Here is an 18,205-nt window from a genome sequence, read left to right on the forward strand (position 1 = left end):
TGCCAAGAGCCAAGAACACAAACACTAAAAGTATATACAAAACCCACTAAAGGGAAAAATGACTAAAAGTCATAAGTTGAATATTATTGAAGAAAGAAAGAAAGAAGAGGGTGAAAACCCCCTGCTAATACAAGAGAAAGACTCCTCTATTTATAGAGGAGGAAACTAAAGAGGAGGGACCACAAGGGGGCTCCCATCTAGTCGTTGGGAGCCCCAACGACTAGATGAGTGGGGCCCCTTGTAGTCTTACAATATGTAAAACAAAAAAAAAAGAAAAAAAGAAAAAGAAAAGGTAAAAAAAGAGACAAAAGGAAAAATCCAAAAAGAAAAAGATTACATGGGGATTTACCAAAATACCCCTATCGGGTTTTTGGGATAAAAAAAAGAAATATGTATATATATATTTATTTATATATACATAGTTTAACAGTGGATTGATCCAACCATAGAAAGTTTGATCTAATAATTTCATTATGAATAATCTAGAGAAATTAGCCAGTCATGAAAGAGTGAGAAAGCTAGGAGTACAAATAGCATTGAAACAACTACAAATAAGAACTAGCACGTGGTCATGTATTTCATTTGATCTCATTAACCTTTAAAAAGTATTATTTGATTTGATCTCATTAATCTTAAAAAAATATAAGGATAGACCATGCAAATCAGTTTTCAGGGTTTAAATTTAGCTCTTGGTAATGGGACCTACAGGTATTGAGGGTTGTACTATGGTCCGATGTCATGGTAAGTTTCTTCTCTCTCTCTCTCTCATGTTATGTTACACTTCATGTGAAGTTTTTTTTAAGTCGTTTTTTTTGCAACAGTTGGTTTTATTTTCTCTTAAACTTCAGATTGAAATGTTAAAACATGCAAATTGTTTTCTTATTGGGGACTATTGCTCAATTGTAGGGGAAAGTTGCTCTGTTGTGAAAGAGCTAGATTGCGCTATAATGACGAATGCTGTTTATCAGGACAAGACAAATATTCTCTTCTCGGTAATACATTACTATTTGAGTTGGTTGGCTGGGAGATATTCTTCATTTTAATCATTTGGTTGGATTATAAATCGATTGCTTAAGCCCCTATATTTTAATGACTGGGAAGCAATGATGCAACCTTTATTTGATCTAGATAGGAACAACCTTGAAAAATCTTATTTCAATAATCTGTGTTTTATGGTCTTTGGATGACAGTAAATGCATCAATGTATTTGAGTAAAAAGAGCATATGGTACAAGTATATTGTATACCTTGCTTCATATTCATAACCATCGCACAATCTTTGGTTCATTGAATATGTACTAACTTTAATTAATTTTTTATGTCAAGCCTGATATTAGCTTTTGTAAATTATAATTCAGTAATGCTACCACATTTAAGTAGATTCTGGCCTTTCTCGTTAGATACTCTGAATGCAGCACTAAGAGTCTCTAGAGGTCTCCAAGGGACTCATTGATGGTGTTGGAGAGTGCTGGACGTGGACATTTCTCATTGATGGCCAATTAACATGTATGCATGCCAGCCAAGTGCATATCTACTGCATCCATGTTTCTTTTCCATGCTGGAGTTGAGCATTTGATATCATCAGTCTGCCTTGAAAGAACACTAAGATAGCTTGGTTGAAATTCATGATTACCTTTGTCATTGTCACTTGCTCTCTAGTATTGCTTTTGAGGTTTGTGTGTCTCATGGCATTGTCAATATCAGACGAAAATGTCTTAAAAGGTCTCAGTATCTCATTTTTTGTCTTATCTTCCTAGCCCACAGACAGCTGCATTCTCTAGCTGCTTGGCTGCATTTGGATATGACACCTAAGAAGTTTTGGTCTGAAAAGAGTCAAAAGACTATAACTTCAACTACGTGACCATAGAAATCTGGTTTTTGCTGCAAAGTTTTATACATCCACGGAAGCATTTTAAATCTTCTTTAATACGTTATTTTCCTTTCATTTGTAAGCTGCTGGTATTGGTGCACAGTTTGTTTTGTGTGCTATGTTAAACTGATGAATTGCCATATTCTTGATTCCGTGTTGTGTCTGTCAAACTTCTGGCAAATTCTGTTCTATTATTATGGATGCTGATCCTTGCAATTGTTCTTCAGCTGTTTATCTGTAAATCCAATGTAATTTTTAGTTGTTAAAATTCTTTTAAATTCTTTCATGTGGTTGCTGAGCGTTAAGAACAATAACACCAACCTTATTTGATAATAGTGGTAACAATAGTAACAATGATAATAATAATTTCCTTTGCTAATTGATTACGTCAGGGAACGGTGGTGGTTGCAGGCAGAGCAAGAGCCATAGTTGTTGGAGTTGGATCCAACACTGCAATGGGAAGTATTCGTGATGCAATGCTAAGATCTGAAGAGGTAAGACCAGGGTTGTCAGTGTTGATGCGAATTGACCCAAAATCGATTCAAGAAAGGTCGATCAGCCCTCAGCTAATTTGTATTTTTTTAAAATTTTAAAAATATTTGAATATTATTTTAAAATAATTTAATAATTTAATATTGTTTTATATTTTAATGTTTTTATATTAAAAAAGTAAAAACGACCAATTCAGCTTGATTCGGTTTGAGACTAAATCAGCCGATTCTCTGAATCGATCAGGTCGGAAACCGATATTGCAACATTGGGTTATTCACCCTTTGTATCTCTTTGTTGTGTTGACATTCTTCAACAAATAATTAAGATAGTTTGACTGTATCTCCTTTTGCACATCATGTTTTTTATTAGCTCTGATGCACTGGTGAGCATGCATATTTGCATATCATCCTTCCTTACAGGAGAGGATGCAAAATTATACTTGTTTTTTCCTTTGACCTTAGCAAGTGCAGACATTCAACTGGTAGATAAAGTTCGAGAAGCTTGCAATTTAGGGACGTTTTACTCAATTGTGGATAGTGTAGACATGATAGTCAATTGATACTACATTCAATTGGTAGTCTTTGTGAAATATTTTATTTCATTAATTTAATGTGGTATGCTTGTTTGGTCTTGAATTTGTAGGAGATGACCCCTTTGAAGAAAAAGCTTGATGAATTTGGGACTTTTTTAGCAAAGGTAATCATCTGTTATGCATTGGAGTCTTCAGAAAGCAGCTCATTATTATTGTTGTTATTGCTGCTGCTGTTGTTGTTATAGTAATTATAAATATTTCAAACATGAAAAACTGTTACAATTAAATGAGTTTTTTATTGTAGGAAGCTCTTACTGTGATGTGAGCTTTCTTTATCTCTTACTGTTATTTTCTATATCAAAATGCAAGTTAAGGAGTCTTTTGGATGCCTAGAAAAGCTGAGCTATTAACTTTTAGTTAGCATTATTTTGGATTACAAGTTAAATGGGATATGTGTCTTTCATCTTGGTGCATGATAATCCTTGCGTATATAAACACAAATATCGACATAAATATAAATAAATAAATTACTATATATATATGTGTGTGTGTTTGTGTGTGTATATGTATATAGTACACATACATAAATACTTTCACACATACACACATATGTGTGTATTTACACACATGCATATGTATGTTTCTAGGAGAAAAACTTTTAAAAGTATATACTCTGCATACATGCATGCACAAATATGTATGTATATATATGTTAAAGTTACATAATTGTATTGGATGCCAAACTTTAACCTTGATCTTATATTGGTAGTATAAGATTTATTGTCTGATACACTCATGAATGCTCATTTGATAGTTTCTTTCAACTCTTAGATAATTGCAGGAATCTGCGTGCTTGTATGGCTTGTAAACATTGGACACTTTCATGATCCTGCTCATGGTGGCGTCCTACGTGGTGCAATTCATTATTTCAAGGTTCATTTCTCTCAAACTGGCATATTAGTGAAGATGCTCAGCCATTTCAATTCTTGAATTAAAATAGTAGTATTAGTTGCATTTCTTTGTTTAACATGATTTTGTCCATTCTATTTTCTTATAAAATTTTTACTGATCTCAAATATTGTTAATTTGATACATTTCCTTCGCTATTCACCTTTTGGCTTAGTGACATGGTCTGACAAGAGTCAATTGTTTTGGCAACATTCCATGGCACTGAAAGGAATAACAATCTATTTGTAGAAATCTGTCTAAATTGTCTTCAAGCTGCTTAGAGGAGAAAAGTTCTGGATGGAAGATTACCCAGTTCTTAGAAGTTCCGATGTAGCATATGGAAAAGACAGTCTGACAGTAGATTCAAGCATAACCTTTTTGATTCATTGATCATCTGTCATGAAGTATGCGGAATTACAAGAACAAAGCGCAAAAGCACAAACAAGTCCAAGAGTGGACAATTACAAAAGGCACAATATAAGCACAAAAGTGCAAAAACAAAAGTCCACTGTGGGACAATACAAAGTGCCTACAAAGGGAAACACCAACAAGTAAAAGAATAGGATTTTATTAATAACATGCTTAAAAAACATTAATAGAAATAGGGGGAACACCTCCCCTGTTTATATACGACAAGTAAAAGGGAGTCCATTGGGAGCTCCCTTCATAGAGACGTTGGGGAGCTCCCAACGACTCTATTGAGTGCCCCCCCCAATGGCATGGAAATAAAATAAAAAAAGAACAGGAAAAAAAGGAAAATAAAAAAATAAAAAAATAATTGTTTCTAATAAACAACTATAATTACATGTGAAAAGACTAAAATGTCCATGGTGGGCAAACTAATACTATATATATATACATAAACATCCCCCCTCAAACTTATGGGGAAATGACCAAAAGTTTGCTAAGGAGAAAAATAAATTGAGGAGTAAGAAGAGCTTTGGTGAAGAAATCCACCAACTAGTACTCTAATGTGACATATGACAACATAATAGTTCTTTTTAGATATTCATCATGTACATAGTGACAATCCATTTCAATATGTTTGGTTCACTCATGGAAGGTGTGTTTGCTCGCAATGTAGATTGCATTCGTATTGTCGCAACACATCTTTAAAATGGTTGAGATGATTATTCTCGTAGAAAAGACTTTTAAGCCACACAAGCTTCATTGTTGTTGTAGCCATTTCCCAATATTCAGCTTTAGTTGAGGATAATTATACTTTTTGTTGCTTCTTGCATCTCCATGAAATCATAAAGTCACCTGAAAATACACAAAAACCGGTATTTAAGACTCTATCATTAGGATTTTCACCCCAATCATCATCAGTATAAGCATGTAAATCTAATGAAAAAGATGATGATAGAAAAACTCCTTTTGTTATATTTGTCTTGATGTATCTAACAATTCTCAAGACAACACTCGTGCACAATGGTGGGAGCATGCTGAAACTGGCTGACAGAGTGAATTGCATGAGCTATGTCTGACCGAGTGATGGATAAGTAAGTGAGTGACCCAACTAGTTGGCGGTAAGGTGTAGGATCTTCAACCAGAGTCACATCTTCCAGTTTCAATTTAACATTAATCACTTTTAGGGTTTCTATCTTCTTATCATCTGTAATGCCAGACTCGGTACAAATATAAATAACAAGCTTCATTTGAGAGAGAATGTACCCTCTGGGAGAGTATGCAACTTCAATACCTAAGAAATATCTTAAAAAACCTAAATCAGACATATCAAAAGTTTCTTATAAAATATTTCTAATATCACTAATCCTCTGTTGGACACCTTTGCTCACGCCGGGTATATATTTGTATGGATTTATCAACAGTATGATTATTTCTTATAAATGATTCCACGTTCTCATCAATTGAATGCATTTCATTTTCCAAAAATGTTACATCTTTAGAAACATATAATTTGTTACTCTTAGAGTCAAAACATCTATATCCTTTTTTGTTTTCTCCATAGCCCATGAATACACATTCAATGGCTTTTGGAGACAATTTATCTCTTTTATGTAAGAGTACGAAACACTTTAAAAAAAATTACAACCATTGGAAATCGGGTGTTCTTTCAAATAATTTGTTATAAGGAGATGCATTTTGTAAGGATGATGGAGCCATTCTATTTATCAAATATATTGATGTTAGAGCAGCATTGACCCAAAAACTTTTTGGAATATCTTTAGAAATATGTAGTGTCTTAGTGGGTTTTATAATTTGTCTGTTTTCTTTCGGCTAATCTATTTTGTTGCGGAGTTCTAGAACATGACTTTTGATGACAAATTTTGTTTTGTTCTAGATAATTTTGAAACTCATTGGATAAGTATTCACCACCTGAATCAGATCTATGAATATAAATGTTGCTTTGAAATTGATTTTTGATAATTATATGAAATTTCTTAAAGAAAGAGAACATATCGGATTTTAAATTAAGGAAGTAGATTCATACATATCTAGTGAAATCTTAGATAAAGGTAACATAATATAAATATCCTCCTTTTAATATGACAGGAGAAGGTACCCAAACATTCGAATACACTAATTCAAAACGTCTCTTAGAGACAAAAGTTTTATTAAGAAAAATAATGGATTTCATCTTTCCAAAGATACAATCTTTGCAAACTAAAGTTTTTTTCATTACAAAATGTTTTCCCAAAAGAAAGAAGATACATTTTGAGTAGCTAGGGTGTCCAAATCTTTTATGCCAAGTTTCAATATCTTTATCTTGGACATAATTACAAAAAGAATTTCAAGGAAGATTTAGATAATTCATGAAGTAGAAATCTCCCCTCCTATAGCCTTGCTCAATTTGCTTCCCGGACTGGAGATCATGCATGGAGCAACCCTTAGATGAGAAGGATATTTCACATCCATGATCGAAAATTTGTGAAAAATTTGTGAAACAAAAAGAAGGGTTAAATTTAGTTGAGCAACCTTAACTTTTGGCACAAAAAAACATTGAGAGAAATTTAAGGTTCTAATACTTTTAATTTGCCAAGATGTTCCATCGACGGTTGAAACATAGAATTTTTTTGAGTTAGTGCATAAATCGGATTGGCGATTCTCATGAGGTGTCATATGAAAGGAGGCTCTTGAATCAAGGATCCAAGAGGATATACCTGAAGGAGAAGATGAAGCTATCGCGACACCTGATGTAGATGGAGATTTGAGTGACATTTAAAGTGCCTTCGATAATTGAGCAAGTGAAAATAAATATTTTCCTGTGATTGGTTCTTCCTTCCTTAGGGTGGTTTCTTCAATGGAAACCACTTTGTTCTTGGGGGTGCCATATAACTTGGCACAATTGAGCCGTATATGACCCGGTTTATGACAATGATAACAAATAACCTTCTTATACCCACCATTATAGATATTTTGCCTCCCAAAGTGTGGAGGCTTGTAAGTTTTTACATGATTGCCGGGTTTGGACACAACTAACGCTTCATCTCCTTTTTTTATCATACCAAGACGAGTATTTTCTTGGCATATTTCGGCAACAACGTCATCCAAGGGAAGAAGCTTAGATCTATGAATAAGAGAAGATTTAGGCCCATGTAAGAATTGAAAAAAGTGTTCTTTTGCCATTTGCTCTATTCTTAGTTCAACATCTTCACTACCGACCCACGGGTTCAAGAAGAGATAATTTATCCCATAAAGGACTAAGAGTACTGAAATAATCACGGACACTCATGTCCCCTTGTTTGATGGTACACATTTTTTATTGAAGAAAGAATTGCCTTGCAAGATCTTTTTGTGTATACATACGTTTCATAAAAAACCATGCTTTATTTGCCTTGCAGAACTTAGAGATGTTGGCACATATTTTGAGCTCAACATTGTTCATAAACTATGCAAGAATTTCTGCATGTTTATTTTTCCAATCTTCTATCTTGGATTGATGGTCTTTAATGGCTTTTATGTGACCATTTCTTTTTAAAGTTTTTTCTTGACCTCCTTCGAACTTGGTGAGTTTGAGTTGAGGTTCTGGAATAGAGCCCATCACATATTCCCAAAGCTTCTTGCCTTTGAGGTTGTTTTTCATGGTGGATGTCCACATCATGTAATTGGTACCATTCAACTTGAAAGAGAGATCAATCTTTTGCTCATTCTCCATTTTGGCTTATTAGAAGAGGGATTATGGAAGAATACAAAAGAACCCCTCTACTTGAGTTACCAGAAACACCGCGATCTCTGAATCACGATCATTCGATGGTCACTCTTCACGAGACCAAGAGCACTATGACTCTGATACCGTATAATGCAGTATGCGGAATTACAAGAACAAAGTGCAAAAGCATAAACAAGTCCAAGATTGGACAATTACAAAAGGCACAATACAAGTACGAAAGTGCATAAGCAAAAGACCACTATGGGACAATACAAAGTGCCTACAAATAGGGGTGGCAAAATCTGCCCCGACTCGCTTCTTAGCTGGGTTAGGGTTTGGCTTAAACGGGTTCGTGTCATAAACGGGTCGACCCACCTAACCCGTTTATTAAACGGGTCGTGTTCGTGTTAGGGGTATGCCAACCCGCCAACCCGTTTGACCCGTCTAATAAACGGGTTAGGCAGGTGGGTCAACCCGTTTACACGAACCCATCAACCCGCAACCCTTTTTGTGTTTCTAATTGTGTTATTCGGGACAATCTATTAATAATATATGAGACTTGATCTAGAATTTTCAAAAAATTTCAGCACCAAAACTAAAATTATTTCTTTTAAATAAATGCTTACAAGTAAAAATGAAAAGGAAACCCTAATCGGGTTCCCCTTTTTATTTCTCTGAGAAAATCAGAGAGAGGGAGAAGAGCAGTCGGAGCTGCGGGTGATCTTCGGTGAACGAGATGGACCGAACCCTCTCCAGCTCAGAGGAGCGACGATGGCGAGGATGTCCTTCTCATTCGTTTCCTCTCACGTCTCCTTCTCGACAAAGAAATGACAAAGACGATGAGGGTTTCCCACCTCCTGCAGTGGCTTACTTCCGACAACGCGGGTAACCCTGCTGCCAATATGCTTCTCTATTCCGTCAGCATCCATGGTCGCCCTCCTCTGATCAAGTGATTTTTCTGTCGAATTCGACTCCTGTTGAGTTATCAACATGATCAACAGTTCCTACGTCTACCTCCATTGTCTGATTCATTAGAAGATCCTTACCGTCACCAATCTCCTCATCCTCCAACTAGACAGGTTATTCGGGTTACTCGGGTTACTCGGGTCGGTTATCATGTCTATGTTATCGGGTCAACCCGTTTAATAAACAGGTCGCCGTGTCGTGTAATCTTGTCGTGTCGACCCAACCCGTTTATTAAACGGGTTAACCGTGTCGTGTCGGGTTACCCGTTTAATAAATGGGTCGTGTTCGTGTTTGCCACATCCGACCCGTTTAATAAAAGGGTCGTGTTCGTGTTGAGGTATTCTGACCCGCCGACCCGACCCGATTGCCACCCCTACCTACAAAGGGCAACACCAACAAGTAAAAAATAAGATTTTATTAATAACATGCTTAAAAAGCATTAAGAGAAACAGGAGGAACACCTCTTCTATTTATATAAAGGGAGGCCATTGGACTCCCAACAGTCATATTTATGACCGTTGGGGCCCCAACGACTCTATAGAGTGGGGCCTCCAATGACATGAAAATAAAATATAAAAAGAAAATAAAAATATAGTTGTTTCTAATAAACAACTATAATTACATGTGAAAGACTAAAATGCCCTTGTCGGGCAAACTAATACAATATATATAGATATATTTTAACATCATCATGTGGCCATTGTATTTTGCCTTCTTGTTTAATGGAGATTTATATAGAGGCAATTTACTACATCAAGGTGGAGAACTGGATTATTGTCTTCAGGGTTGTTAAAAGCATATCTTAACCTGTATCAGCCTTGCCCAAAATATGATAGTATCATATTATATCATAAAAGATCACATTTTTTGATAAAAATAAAAAATTAAAAAAAAGAAAAACCAAAAAAATTATAAAAAATTCATCACATAGGAAACAATGATGAATTGCACTGGATAAAACCATAATGTCGCATATTATGCGGCTGTCACATATTATGAGTTGCATAAGACATCAAACCCCCAATAATCAAGATAATAAGCTATGAATGACATGTATATCTCACAAGAAAAAATGTAAATTATGAAATAGATGCATATTTAACAAAGGTTTAACTAGTAAGCAGTGTTATCAAAAACGCGCCTAGAGGCGCAAAAGGTGTGCCTCGCCTTGAGGCGCGGCCCTCTGTGCCTCAAGGCGCAAAAAAAAAAAATATATATATATATATATATATATATATTTTTTTTTTCTACAACAAAATTTCTGAGGCATAATCAACAAGATTTTTGTAGGTTAATCTCATATATTTTCCAGTTATTTCAGTTATATAATCAGTTTCGTACTATATTACTATATTTTAACTTTTGTTGGTTAATCTCGTATATTTTTCAGTTATTTCAGTTATGTAATTAGTTTCTTAATATATTTTAACTTTTGTTGGTTAATCTCATATATTTTCCAGTTATGTAATCAGTTTTTTAGTTACCTTTATATGTTAATCTCATATTTTTTAGAATAATCTCATATATTTTAACTTTTGTAGGTTAATCTCATATATTTTCCAGTTATTTCAGTTTTGTAATCAGTTTTTTAGTATATTTTATCTTTTGTTGGTTAATCTCATATATTTTCCAGTTATGTAATCAGTTTTTTTAGTTAATTTTATATGTTAATCTCATATTTTTTAGAATAATCTCATATATTTTAACTTTTGTTGGTTAATCTCATATATTAACCAGTTATGTAATCGGTTTCTTAGTATATTTTATCTTTTGTTGGTTAATCTCATATATTTTCCAGTTATGTAATCATTTTTTAGTTACTTTTATATGTTAATCTCATATTTTTTAGAATAATCTCATATATTTTAAATTTTGTAGGTTAATCTCATATATTTTCCAGTTATTTCAGTTATGTAATCAGTTTCTTAGTATATTTTAACTTTTTTTCGTTAATCTCATATATTTTCCAGTTATGTAATCAGTTTTTAGTTACTTTTGTATGTTAATCTCATATTTTTTAGTACTTATTTGAGATTTTCTATTTCTTATTGATTGTTATTTCATCAATAAAGCATTTCTTTATTTATTTGTATTTTTAGATACTTTTTAATGATTTTTTTAAAGTTAAATTTTTTTTGAGGCTTACGCTTTACACCTCGAGGTTTACGCTTTACGCCTCAAGGCTTACGTCTCGCCTCGATTTTTGGTGGAGCGCCTCGCTACGCTTCAAAGCTTTTCACAACACTGCTTGTAAGTATCATATCGTTACTTATATCGGTCGGGTCCAAAATAAGCTGTATCGTATAGTAAAAAATCATAAATTTTTAATAATTTGTTTAAAATTTCAAAAAAATAATGAAAAATCAGCAAAAATTCAAAAAAAATCATAACATATGAAACAATGATGAATTGCACAAAATACAACCATAAAATCACATATGAAGCATTAATGTATCTATGAGCTGCATAAGACATCATAATTGAGTTTTTTAAAAATAACACATGAAACAATAACCAAATTTTTAAAAAATATGCAATCAATCATCATAATCATTATCTTCTTCTTCTCTTTCTTCTTCGACATTCACATCATCTCCAACGTACATGGGCTCTTCATCATCTATGGCCTGAGCTCCTTTCACGTTTCTTCATTAAATGTCTTCTTTATTCAGAATGTATGCTTCTTGAACCTGTGCATCCAATATATCAAAAATTTTCAAACAAATGAGATCAAATTGTTTTTTGTGCCTCTTTGATGATAAGTTTTCTATTTGCCTAAAAAGATGACATGAAAAAAAAATTAGTAGGGTTTTGTATGATATAAAAAAACACATAAAAATGACAAATAAACTTGATAAATTTATATACCTTTGCCTCAACCGCAAGTTGTAGCGAACGTAGACAAGGTCATTGAGCCTTTTATGCTTCAATCTATTTCTTCGTTTTGTATGTATTTGCTAAAAAATGCTCCAATTTCTCTCTCATCCACTTGCATTACATGTTTGACTAAATGCGAATGACAAAAGCTCTCAAATTTGGAACATCACTTCCAAACCTGGTCCACATGTCGAAAAAAAAATAAGAAAATGCGAAATCAATAGGACAATAACATATACAATCATACAAAACATCATAATAACAATATGAAATTAAAATTGAAATAGACAAAATAAATTTTCTCGACGCATTGTGGAACAGTTTTGCACTGCTGCAGGTCTCCCCATATTATACAATGCAATATAATAAATCTCCATTTCCTTATGAATTTGATCTTGAATGCCATAATCGGGGTTGAACTTTTCAATGCAATCCAAGAGTCTCTTGTTGACTTCCCTGTCCATTTTAAATGTATTGGAGTATCTAAATACATAATTTAAATAATATTCTGCAATATGAAGAGGTTAATGAAGTTGCCCAGTCCACCTATGATCAATTATGTTTCATATAGGGATGTAAAATTTTTTGTTCCCATTCAAATTATCTCTAATAACCTCTTTTGCCTTATCCATGGCCTCATAAAGATAACTCATAGCTGGTTTGTATTCATTGTCAACCAATCGAAGCACCTTCACCAAATGTATAATTATTCTAAAAAACTTGCTCACGAATCCGAGAATTCACTTTTGAATACAATATCTATAATTTCTCTTGGCTTTTTTTTGTGCACGGGGATATTCATTCCACTCATTTGATTAAAACATTTTTTTAGTGCAATTCTACTTTTTACTAGACTTTGCAATGTAAAAAAATTCGTAGTAAATCTAGTAATTGCATTACGAATCAACTCAACATCACTAGTGTACTTTCTCATCAAATTCAAAATCCATGCATGATTGTAAATAAATTTAGTAACTTGATAACATTCAATTGTATGCTTTATCTCATCTATGTTGCCGATGTCCTCAAGCATGAGGTTTATGCAATGGCCAACACACGGAGTTTGATGCTTTATTCTTTGCCTACTTTATCTCATCCAAAAGAATGACCCATAATTTTCTGCCAATTCTTTGCCTGCTGCTCTGTAATTTGCTGCATTATTAGTAATGAACTTGAACAAAATTTGGAGGTTGAACCTCTTCCACAACTTGATCAAATATATCTGATTTCTTGGGCGTATTAGACAGATCAATTGGCTTCAAAAACACAATTCCTTTGGGGCAATAGACAAGAAAATTATCAAGATCCTTGACTTTCTGTTTGTTCACCCATCTGCCATGATGTTACACCCAATTTCTCTCCATGACTGCCTCATCTCATCATAATATGCCTTTACCTCATTCACATTAGTATCTAAAATTTGTTCTCTCAAAGCATGATATGAAGTGCTTTTATATCTACGCCTGATACTGGTTATGACATTTGCCATGACCTGAAAATGGAAAGAATTTGCTGCATTGAAAGAAATGCAAGCATCATAAAATCATCTTCCACTCGTGACATTTACTTGCTCAACTAAATGTTGTAGAGTCATAGCAGTACGAATACCGTGTTGTGCCACAGGGGCAGTCTTAGGAAGGAAAAAGCTTCTAATATAGCCTATAGCTCTACTTTCTCAAAAAACTCCCTCCTGCTCTTCTTTTTATACCCGCGACATTGCTACTACTAGCACCAACCACACCTTTCTCCTTTGCTATAGAACTTTCTACTTTTGATGCTATGCGAGGATTGTAGGATTAGAAGTACGGAGCTCATGTTCATCCTCCCAAGGTTGCACATACCCTGTTTTTGCCTCATATATTTTTTTTTCTCTCAAACTAGTAAGTAATTACTGACATTGTCATTTTACGACATTCGGCAAATTCCTTGACATACAGGCCACAACATTTAAATGTGTAAAGCCCGTTAAAAAAAATCGTGTCGGACATGTGTCAGACACCTGCAGACACGTGTCAGACACATGTCGAGGTTGGTCCGCCGTGTCGGATCGGAATCCGAGTCCGAACCAGACTCGAGCTTGACCCGGACCCGGGCTCTCGAATGTTCGAGAGCCTGCATCTTTAAAAGACGCAGACTCAGGCAGGCGAGGGGCAAAAACTGCTCGCCACTCTCTCTCTCTCCTCCCATTCGCCTCTCACACTCCCGTCTTCTCCCCTTTCTTTGCGGCAACCGGCGATCGAAGCCGTCGGCGACCGTGTCAGCGACCTTCACCGTAGCATCCCTCGTCGGAGCTCTGGTAACCCCCGTCACCATCTCCCTCTTTCTCACCTCTCGTCGTTGACCATTGCCGCCCTCGCTCCGAGGGCTTCACCGATGCCTTCTCGGTCGACACCCTCCGTTCCCGACCTCGTTGGTCACCTCCTCTCCTTCCGTCCCTTTTCGCCCATCGAAGGAGGTCCCGACACCGTCACCATTGCCATCGACATCGCCGTCCTCGGACTCCCCCGTCGCCGCGGTCTTCCCAGGTAAACCCCCTCTTTTTTTCGTTTGTTGGCGGTGGACCAGAGCCACCATCGTGGGTGGCTCTGGGTCTACCAGGAGGGAGGTGTCGAGCACCTCTCCTCGTTGTCTTCTTCTTCCTCTTCGTCTGTCTTCATCTTCTTCGTCCTTTTTGCGACAGGCGACAAGGTTGCAGCTTGCGTCAGGTCGGCATGCTGGCAGGGGCCAAACCCCTGCCACCTGTGGGGTCTTTCGACTTGACGGCAGGGACGGAGCCCTGCCGTCTGCTTGCTTTCGGCAGGTTGGCAGGGGCCTAGCCCCTGCCACCCGTGTTTTCTCTTTGGAGGGACGACATGGGCGAGGCCCTACCACCTGCTAGCTCCAGTAGACCAGCAGGGGCCAAGCCCCTGCCGCCTGTGTCGCCTCTTCTGTCGGGCAGAGGGCTCCCAGGGGAGGGGCCGCTCGTGCCTCGGTCGATAGGGTGGCAAGGCCCCCCTGCCTGCCTCTTGTTCAGGCAGGTCGGCAGGGGCCGAGCCCCTGCCACCTCCCCTTTTCTTGTTCTCGGTAGGTTGTCATGGGTCGAGCCCCTGCCACCTCCCTGTGTTCGAATGGGTCGGCAGGGGCCAGCCCCTGCCGTCTCCTTGCGTTCCGGTCAGTCGTTAGGGGCCAAGCCCCTGCCACCACCTTGGGCTTTTCGGGTGAGTCGACAGGGCCGGGCCGAGCCTCGTCACCTCCCTATTTGTCTAGGTAGGTTGGCGGGGACTAAGCCCCTGCCACCTCCTCGATCATGGGGCTCAACCTTGTCGCACTTTCTGCTGAGCCAGCGGGGGTCAAGCCCTGCTGACTTTGACCTCCCTGTACCCCTCTCCTCTCTCTCTGTTTTTGTCGGGTAGACAAGGGCCTGACCCCCGTCTCTGCTCCTTTCCAGTAAGCAGGTGGCAGAACCCCTGCCTCTGCACTCTTCCGCAGGGCTGGCAGGGGACCGAGCCCCCTACCCCTCTCTGTTCATCGGGCATGCAGGGAGTAAGGCTCCCTGCCTCTATCGTCGCTTGCCGAGTTTGGTAGCACTGCTGGTATTATTAGACCCCTCTTGTTTTGGATCAAGCCTTGCATGTGATAGTATGGACCAGTGTTGTGAAAAGCGTTGAGGCGTAGTGAGGCACTACACAAAAACCGAGGCGAGGCGTAAGCCTTGAGGCGCAAAGCGTAAGCCTCAATTTTTTTTTTGAAAACTTTAAAAAAATTATAAAAAAATATGTAAAAATACAAATAAATAATGAAATGCTTTATTGATGAAATAACAACCAATAAGAAATAGAAAATCTCAAATAAGTACTAAAAAATATGAGATTAACATATAAAAGTAACTAAAAAGTAACTAAAAAGTAAAAACTGATTATATAACTGGAAAATATATGAGATTAACAAAAAAAAATTAAAATATACTAAGAAACTTATTACATAACTGAAATAACTGAAAAATATATGAGATTAACCTACATTAAACTGATTATAGACATTGTTTTTCGAACAAGAACATAGCGCTTTAGTTGTAGCGGTTTCCATGTTGCTATGCTCATGTATTACTAAAACTTTATATTTATCTAGCATGAATTTCTTAACAAATCATGTGTCTAACCATAATCTAGGTAAATCTATGCAGTTTGAGATTGGTAGAGGAACTTATTTGTTGACAACAATAAATCATAATTCATAATTAAAGTCATGTAGTTTGTGTGTGTGCATATATATGTAATTTATGCATGATTCTTTCTCGTTGATACTCAATATTTGATTACAGGTTGACAAAATTGAGAATTGATGCTACTTTCATGTGCATTTAACCTCAAATATTTCTAATTTTTTTCATGAAAATAAACTTTTGAGTGAAGAAAGGATGACCAGAAGTGTTTAAGCAATTTATGTCTCCTAATTTAGCATAGCAACAGAATGTGTGGAGTCATGCACACAAATACAGTCAAGACACATGCCACTCAGAATGCATTTGAAGCTCAGGATTAAATAGTTCACTGCCATAAGTGATGTAATTCATTCAAGCTTGTGTCTTGCATATGTATTTGCATCATTGCTTCTTAAAAAGGAGAGGACGGGATAATTTGCTAGTTCTATTAAAAACACTAGGCACACACACACAATATATTGAAACTATCGATTACATGCCATTTATGATCCACTTAATTAAAGCCTATATTGTTATTGTTTCACCTACACTTTGCTAAGCACAAAGCAATTGGTGGAATGGTTTGCTGTTATGTTGGTGTACTTACCTTTTCGACTTTGGGATAGCTGGTGAAGAGCTAGACTCTTTCAAATCTATTTATATTGAATGAACAAGTTGACGAGGCAGACCAAGGAAGCATGGTATATCTTTCAATGCAATCATTGCATAAGAGAGAGAAGTTTCCTTTGTTATATTCATAATCAGAAATAAGTTGCTTAAACATTATGGTGCTCTATGTCTTAACATATGTGTGGAAGCACTGCTACATGGTATTCTTCTAAAATTTCCAAGTTTATGAATGGATTAAGAAAGTTATGATGAGCATTTCACTTCTTGATGCATAAATAATCCTGTGTTTTGTTCTAAGACAACACACAAACAGACACAGATGTGCACACACACACAATATGGTAGAATAGTTTTTGAAAAAACCATATTTGGGGCAAAAAACCAATTTGATATCTATATTTTGGTCAAAAATCCATATTCCGGGCAAAATCCAATTAAAGATCTATATTTGAGGCAAATATCAAATTTGAGATCCATATTCAGGGCAAAAATCCAATTTAAGATCTATATTCGATGCAAAAATCCAATTTGAGATCCATAGTCAGAGCAAAAATCTATATTCAAGGCAAAAATCTCATTCGAGATCCATATTCGGGGAAAAAATCCAATTCAAGATCCATATTCGAGGCAAAAATCCAATTTGAGATCCATATTCAGAGCAAAAATCTATATTTGGGGCAAAAATCACATTTGAGGACCATATTCGAAGTAAAAATCCAATTCCAAATCCATATTCAAGGCAACAATTCATGATTTTAAATATAATTTCATAATTGGATCCATATTTGGGCAAAAAACCATAATAAACTTATTAAAACATGTAAAATGGTGAACGAATTGGGTCATATGTTCCAAAGCGAAGTAATTTGACCCATTATCCATGACTGTCCAAGTTGTCCGCACAAGGTCATCAAACAACGGACATTTGGAACATAACATCTGAGTATGATTCAAACAAGTGTTGGACTTGGAACAGTTGTTACAGAATGAACAGAACCAATGTTTTGTCCTGTCCTTTTTGTTCATTTTGTTCAAACTAGCCATCAAACATGCCCTTAAGCTATAGCAGACCATGTTCAGCTCTGATTATTGTGAACGCCTGATTTGGTCAGTCGATTCCTTCATTTCAGGGCGGGGGAGAGGGGAGAAGGCTGATTATCGGGAAACCCCATTTTAATACGGGGGAGAGGGGAGAAGGCTGATTATCGGGAAACCCCATTTTAATACCCTAATCAATGTGTTTTGCCATCAACCTGATGCAAATTAGCCAATTTGCATCAATCTTAACAACACTGAGCTAGAGGGTGAATTACAAGACTCATTCATTGGCTGCCCAATAAAGAACACATTATGAATGGGCATCGCCTTGATGGATTGTAGTGGTTTCTACAAAGCATTACATTTTAGGTATCTCTTGGGAGATGAACAAATTAAAAAGCAGCCACAAGAGCAAGGCTTGTTTGCAGCAAGCCATATGCAAGTTCTATGCAGGAATTCATACATTTTACGCAAACAGGGTTCGAGGCTATGGTGGCAGTGTGAGAACCCCTGCCTTGGCACTCCCCAACAGAGGTGCCCAGTCGATGTATTATGGCTC

The 18,205-nt window shown here is 36.4% G+C and overlaps 1 protein-coding gene across 2 annotated transcripts; it reads left to right on the top strand.

Moving 5' to 3' along the window:
* The first annotated feature begins 911 nt into the window (after window positions 1-911).
* Window positions 912-16,749, top strand: LOC149809991 (calcium-transporting ATPase 3, endoplasmic reticulum-type-like). 2 transcript variants are annotated; one of them, XM_089994490.1, is made up of 5 exons: window positions 912-992; window positions 2,262-2,363; window positions 3,004-3,057; window positions 3,725-3,826; window positions 16,605-16,749. In XM_089994490.1, exons 1-5 carry the CDS (start codon window positions 948-950, stop codon window positions 16,617-16,619), a joined length of 318 nt encoding a protein of 105 aa, XP_089850616.1. In that variant the 5' UTR covers window positions 912-947; the 3' UTR covers window positions 16,620-16,749. The 2 variants fall into 2 exon arrangements, with proteins under 2 accessions (XP_089850616.1, XP_089850615.1); XM_089994489.1 differs by lacking the exon at window positions 16,605-16,749 and having other exon boundaries at window positions 3,725-4,510.
* The last annotated feature ends 1,456 nt before the right edge of the window (window positions 16,750-18,205 follow it).

Source organism: Nuphar pumila, unplaced genomic scaffold (genome assembly GCF_984573655.1).
Source record: "Nuphar pumila unplaced genomic scaffold, dmNupPumi1.hap1.1 HAP1_SCAFFOLD_614, whole genome shotgun sequence".
Taxonomy (NCBI): domain Eukaryota; kingdom Viridiplantae; phylum Streptophyta; class Magnoliopsida; order Nymphaeales; family Nymphaeaceae; genus Nuphar; species Nuphar pumila.

Coding starts and splice junctions, on each gene's coding strand:
- LOC149809991 (XM_089994489.1), top strand. CDS start 948: ATGACGAATGCTGTTTATCAGGACAAGACAAATATTCTCTTCTCG. Junction 993..2,261: donor AGACAAATATTCTCTTCTCG/GTAATACATTAC, acceptor TGATTACGTCAG/GGAACGGTGGTGGTTGCAGG. Junction 3,058..3,724: donor TTGGGACTTTTTTAGCAAAG/GTAATCATCTGT, acceptor TTCAACTCTTAG/ATAATTGCAGGAATCTGCGT.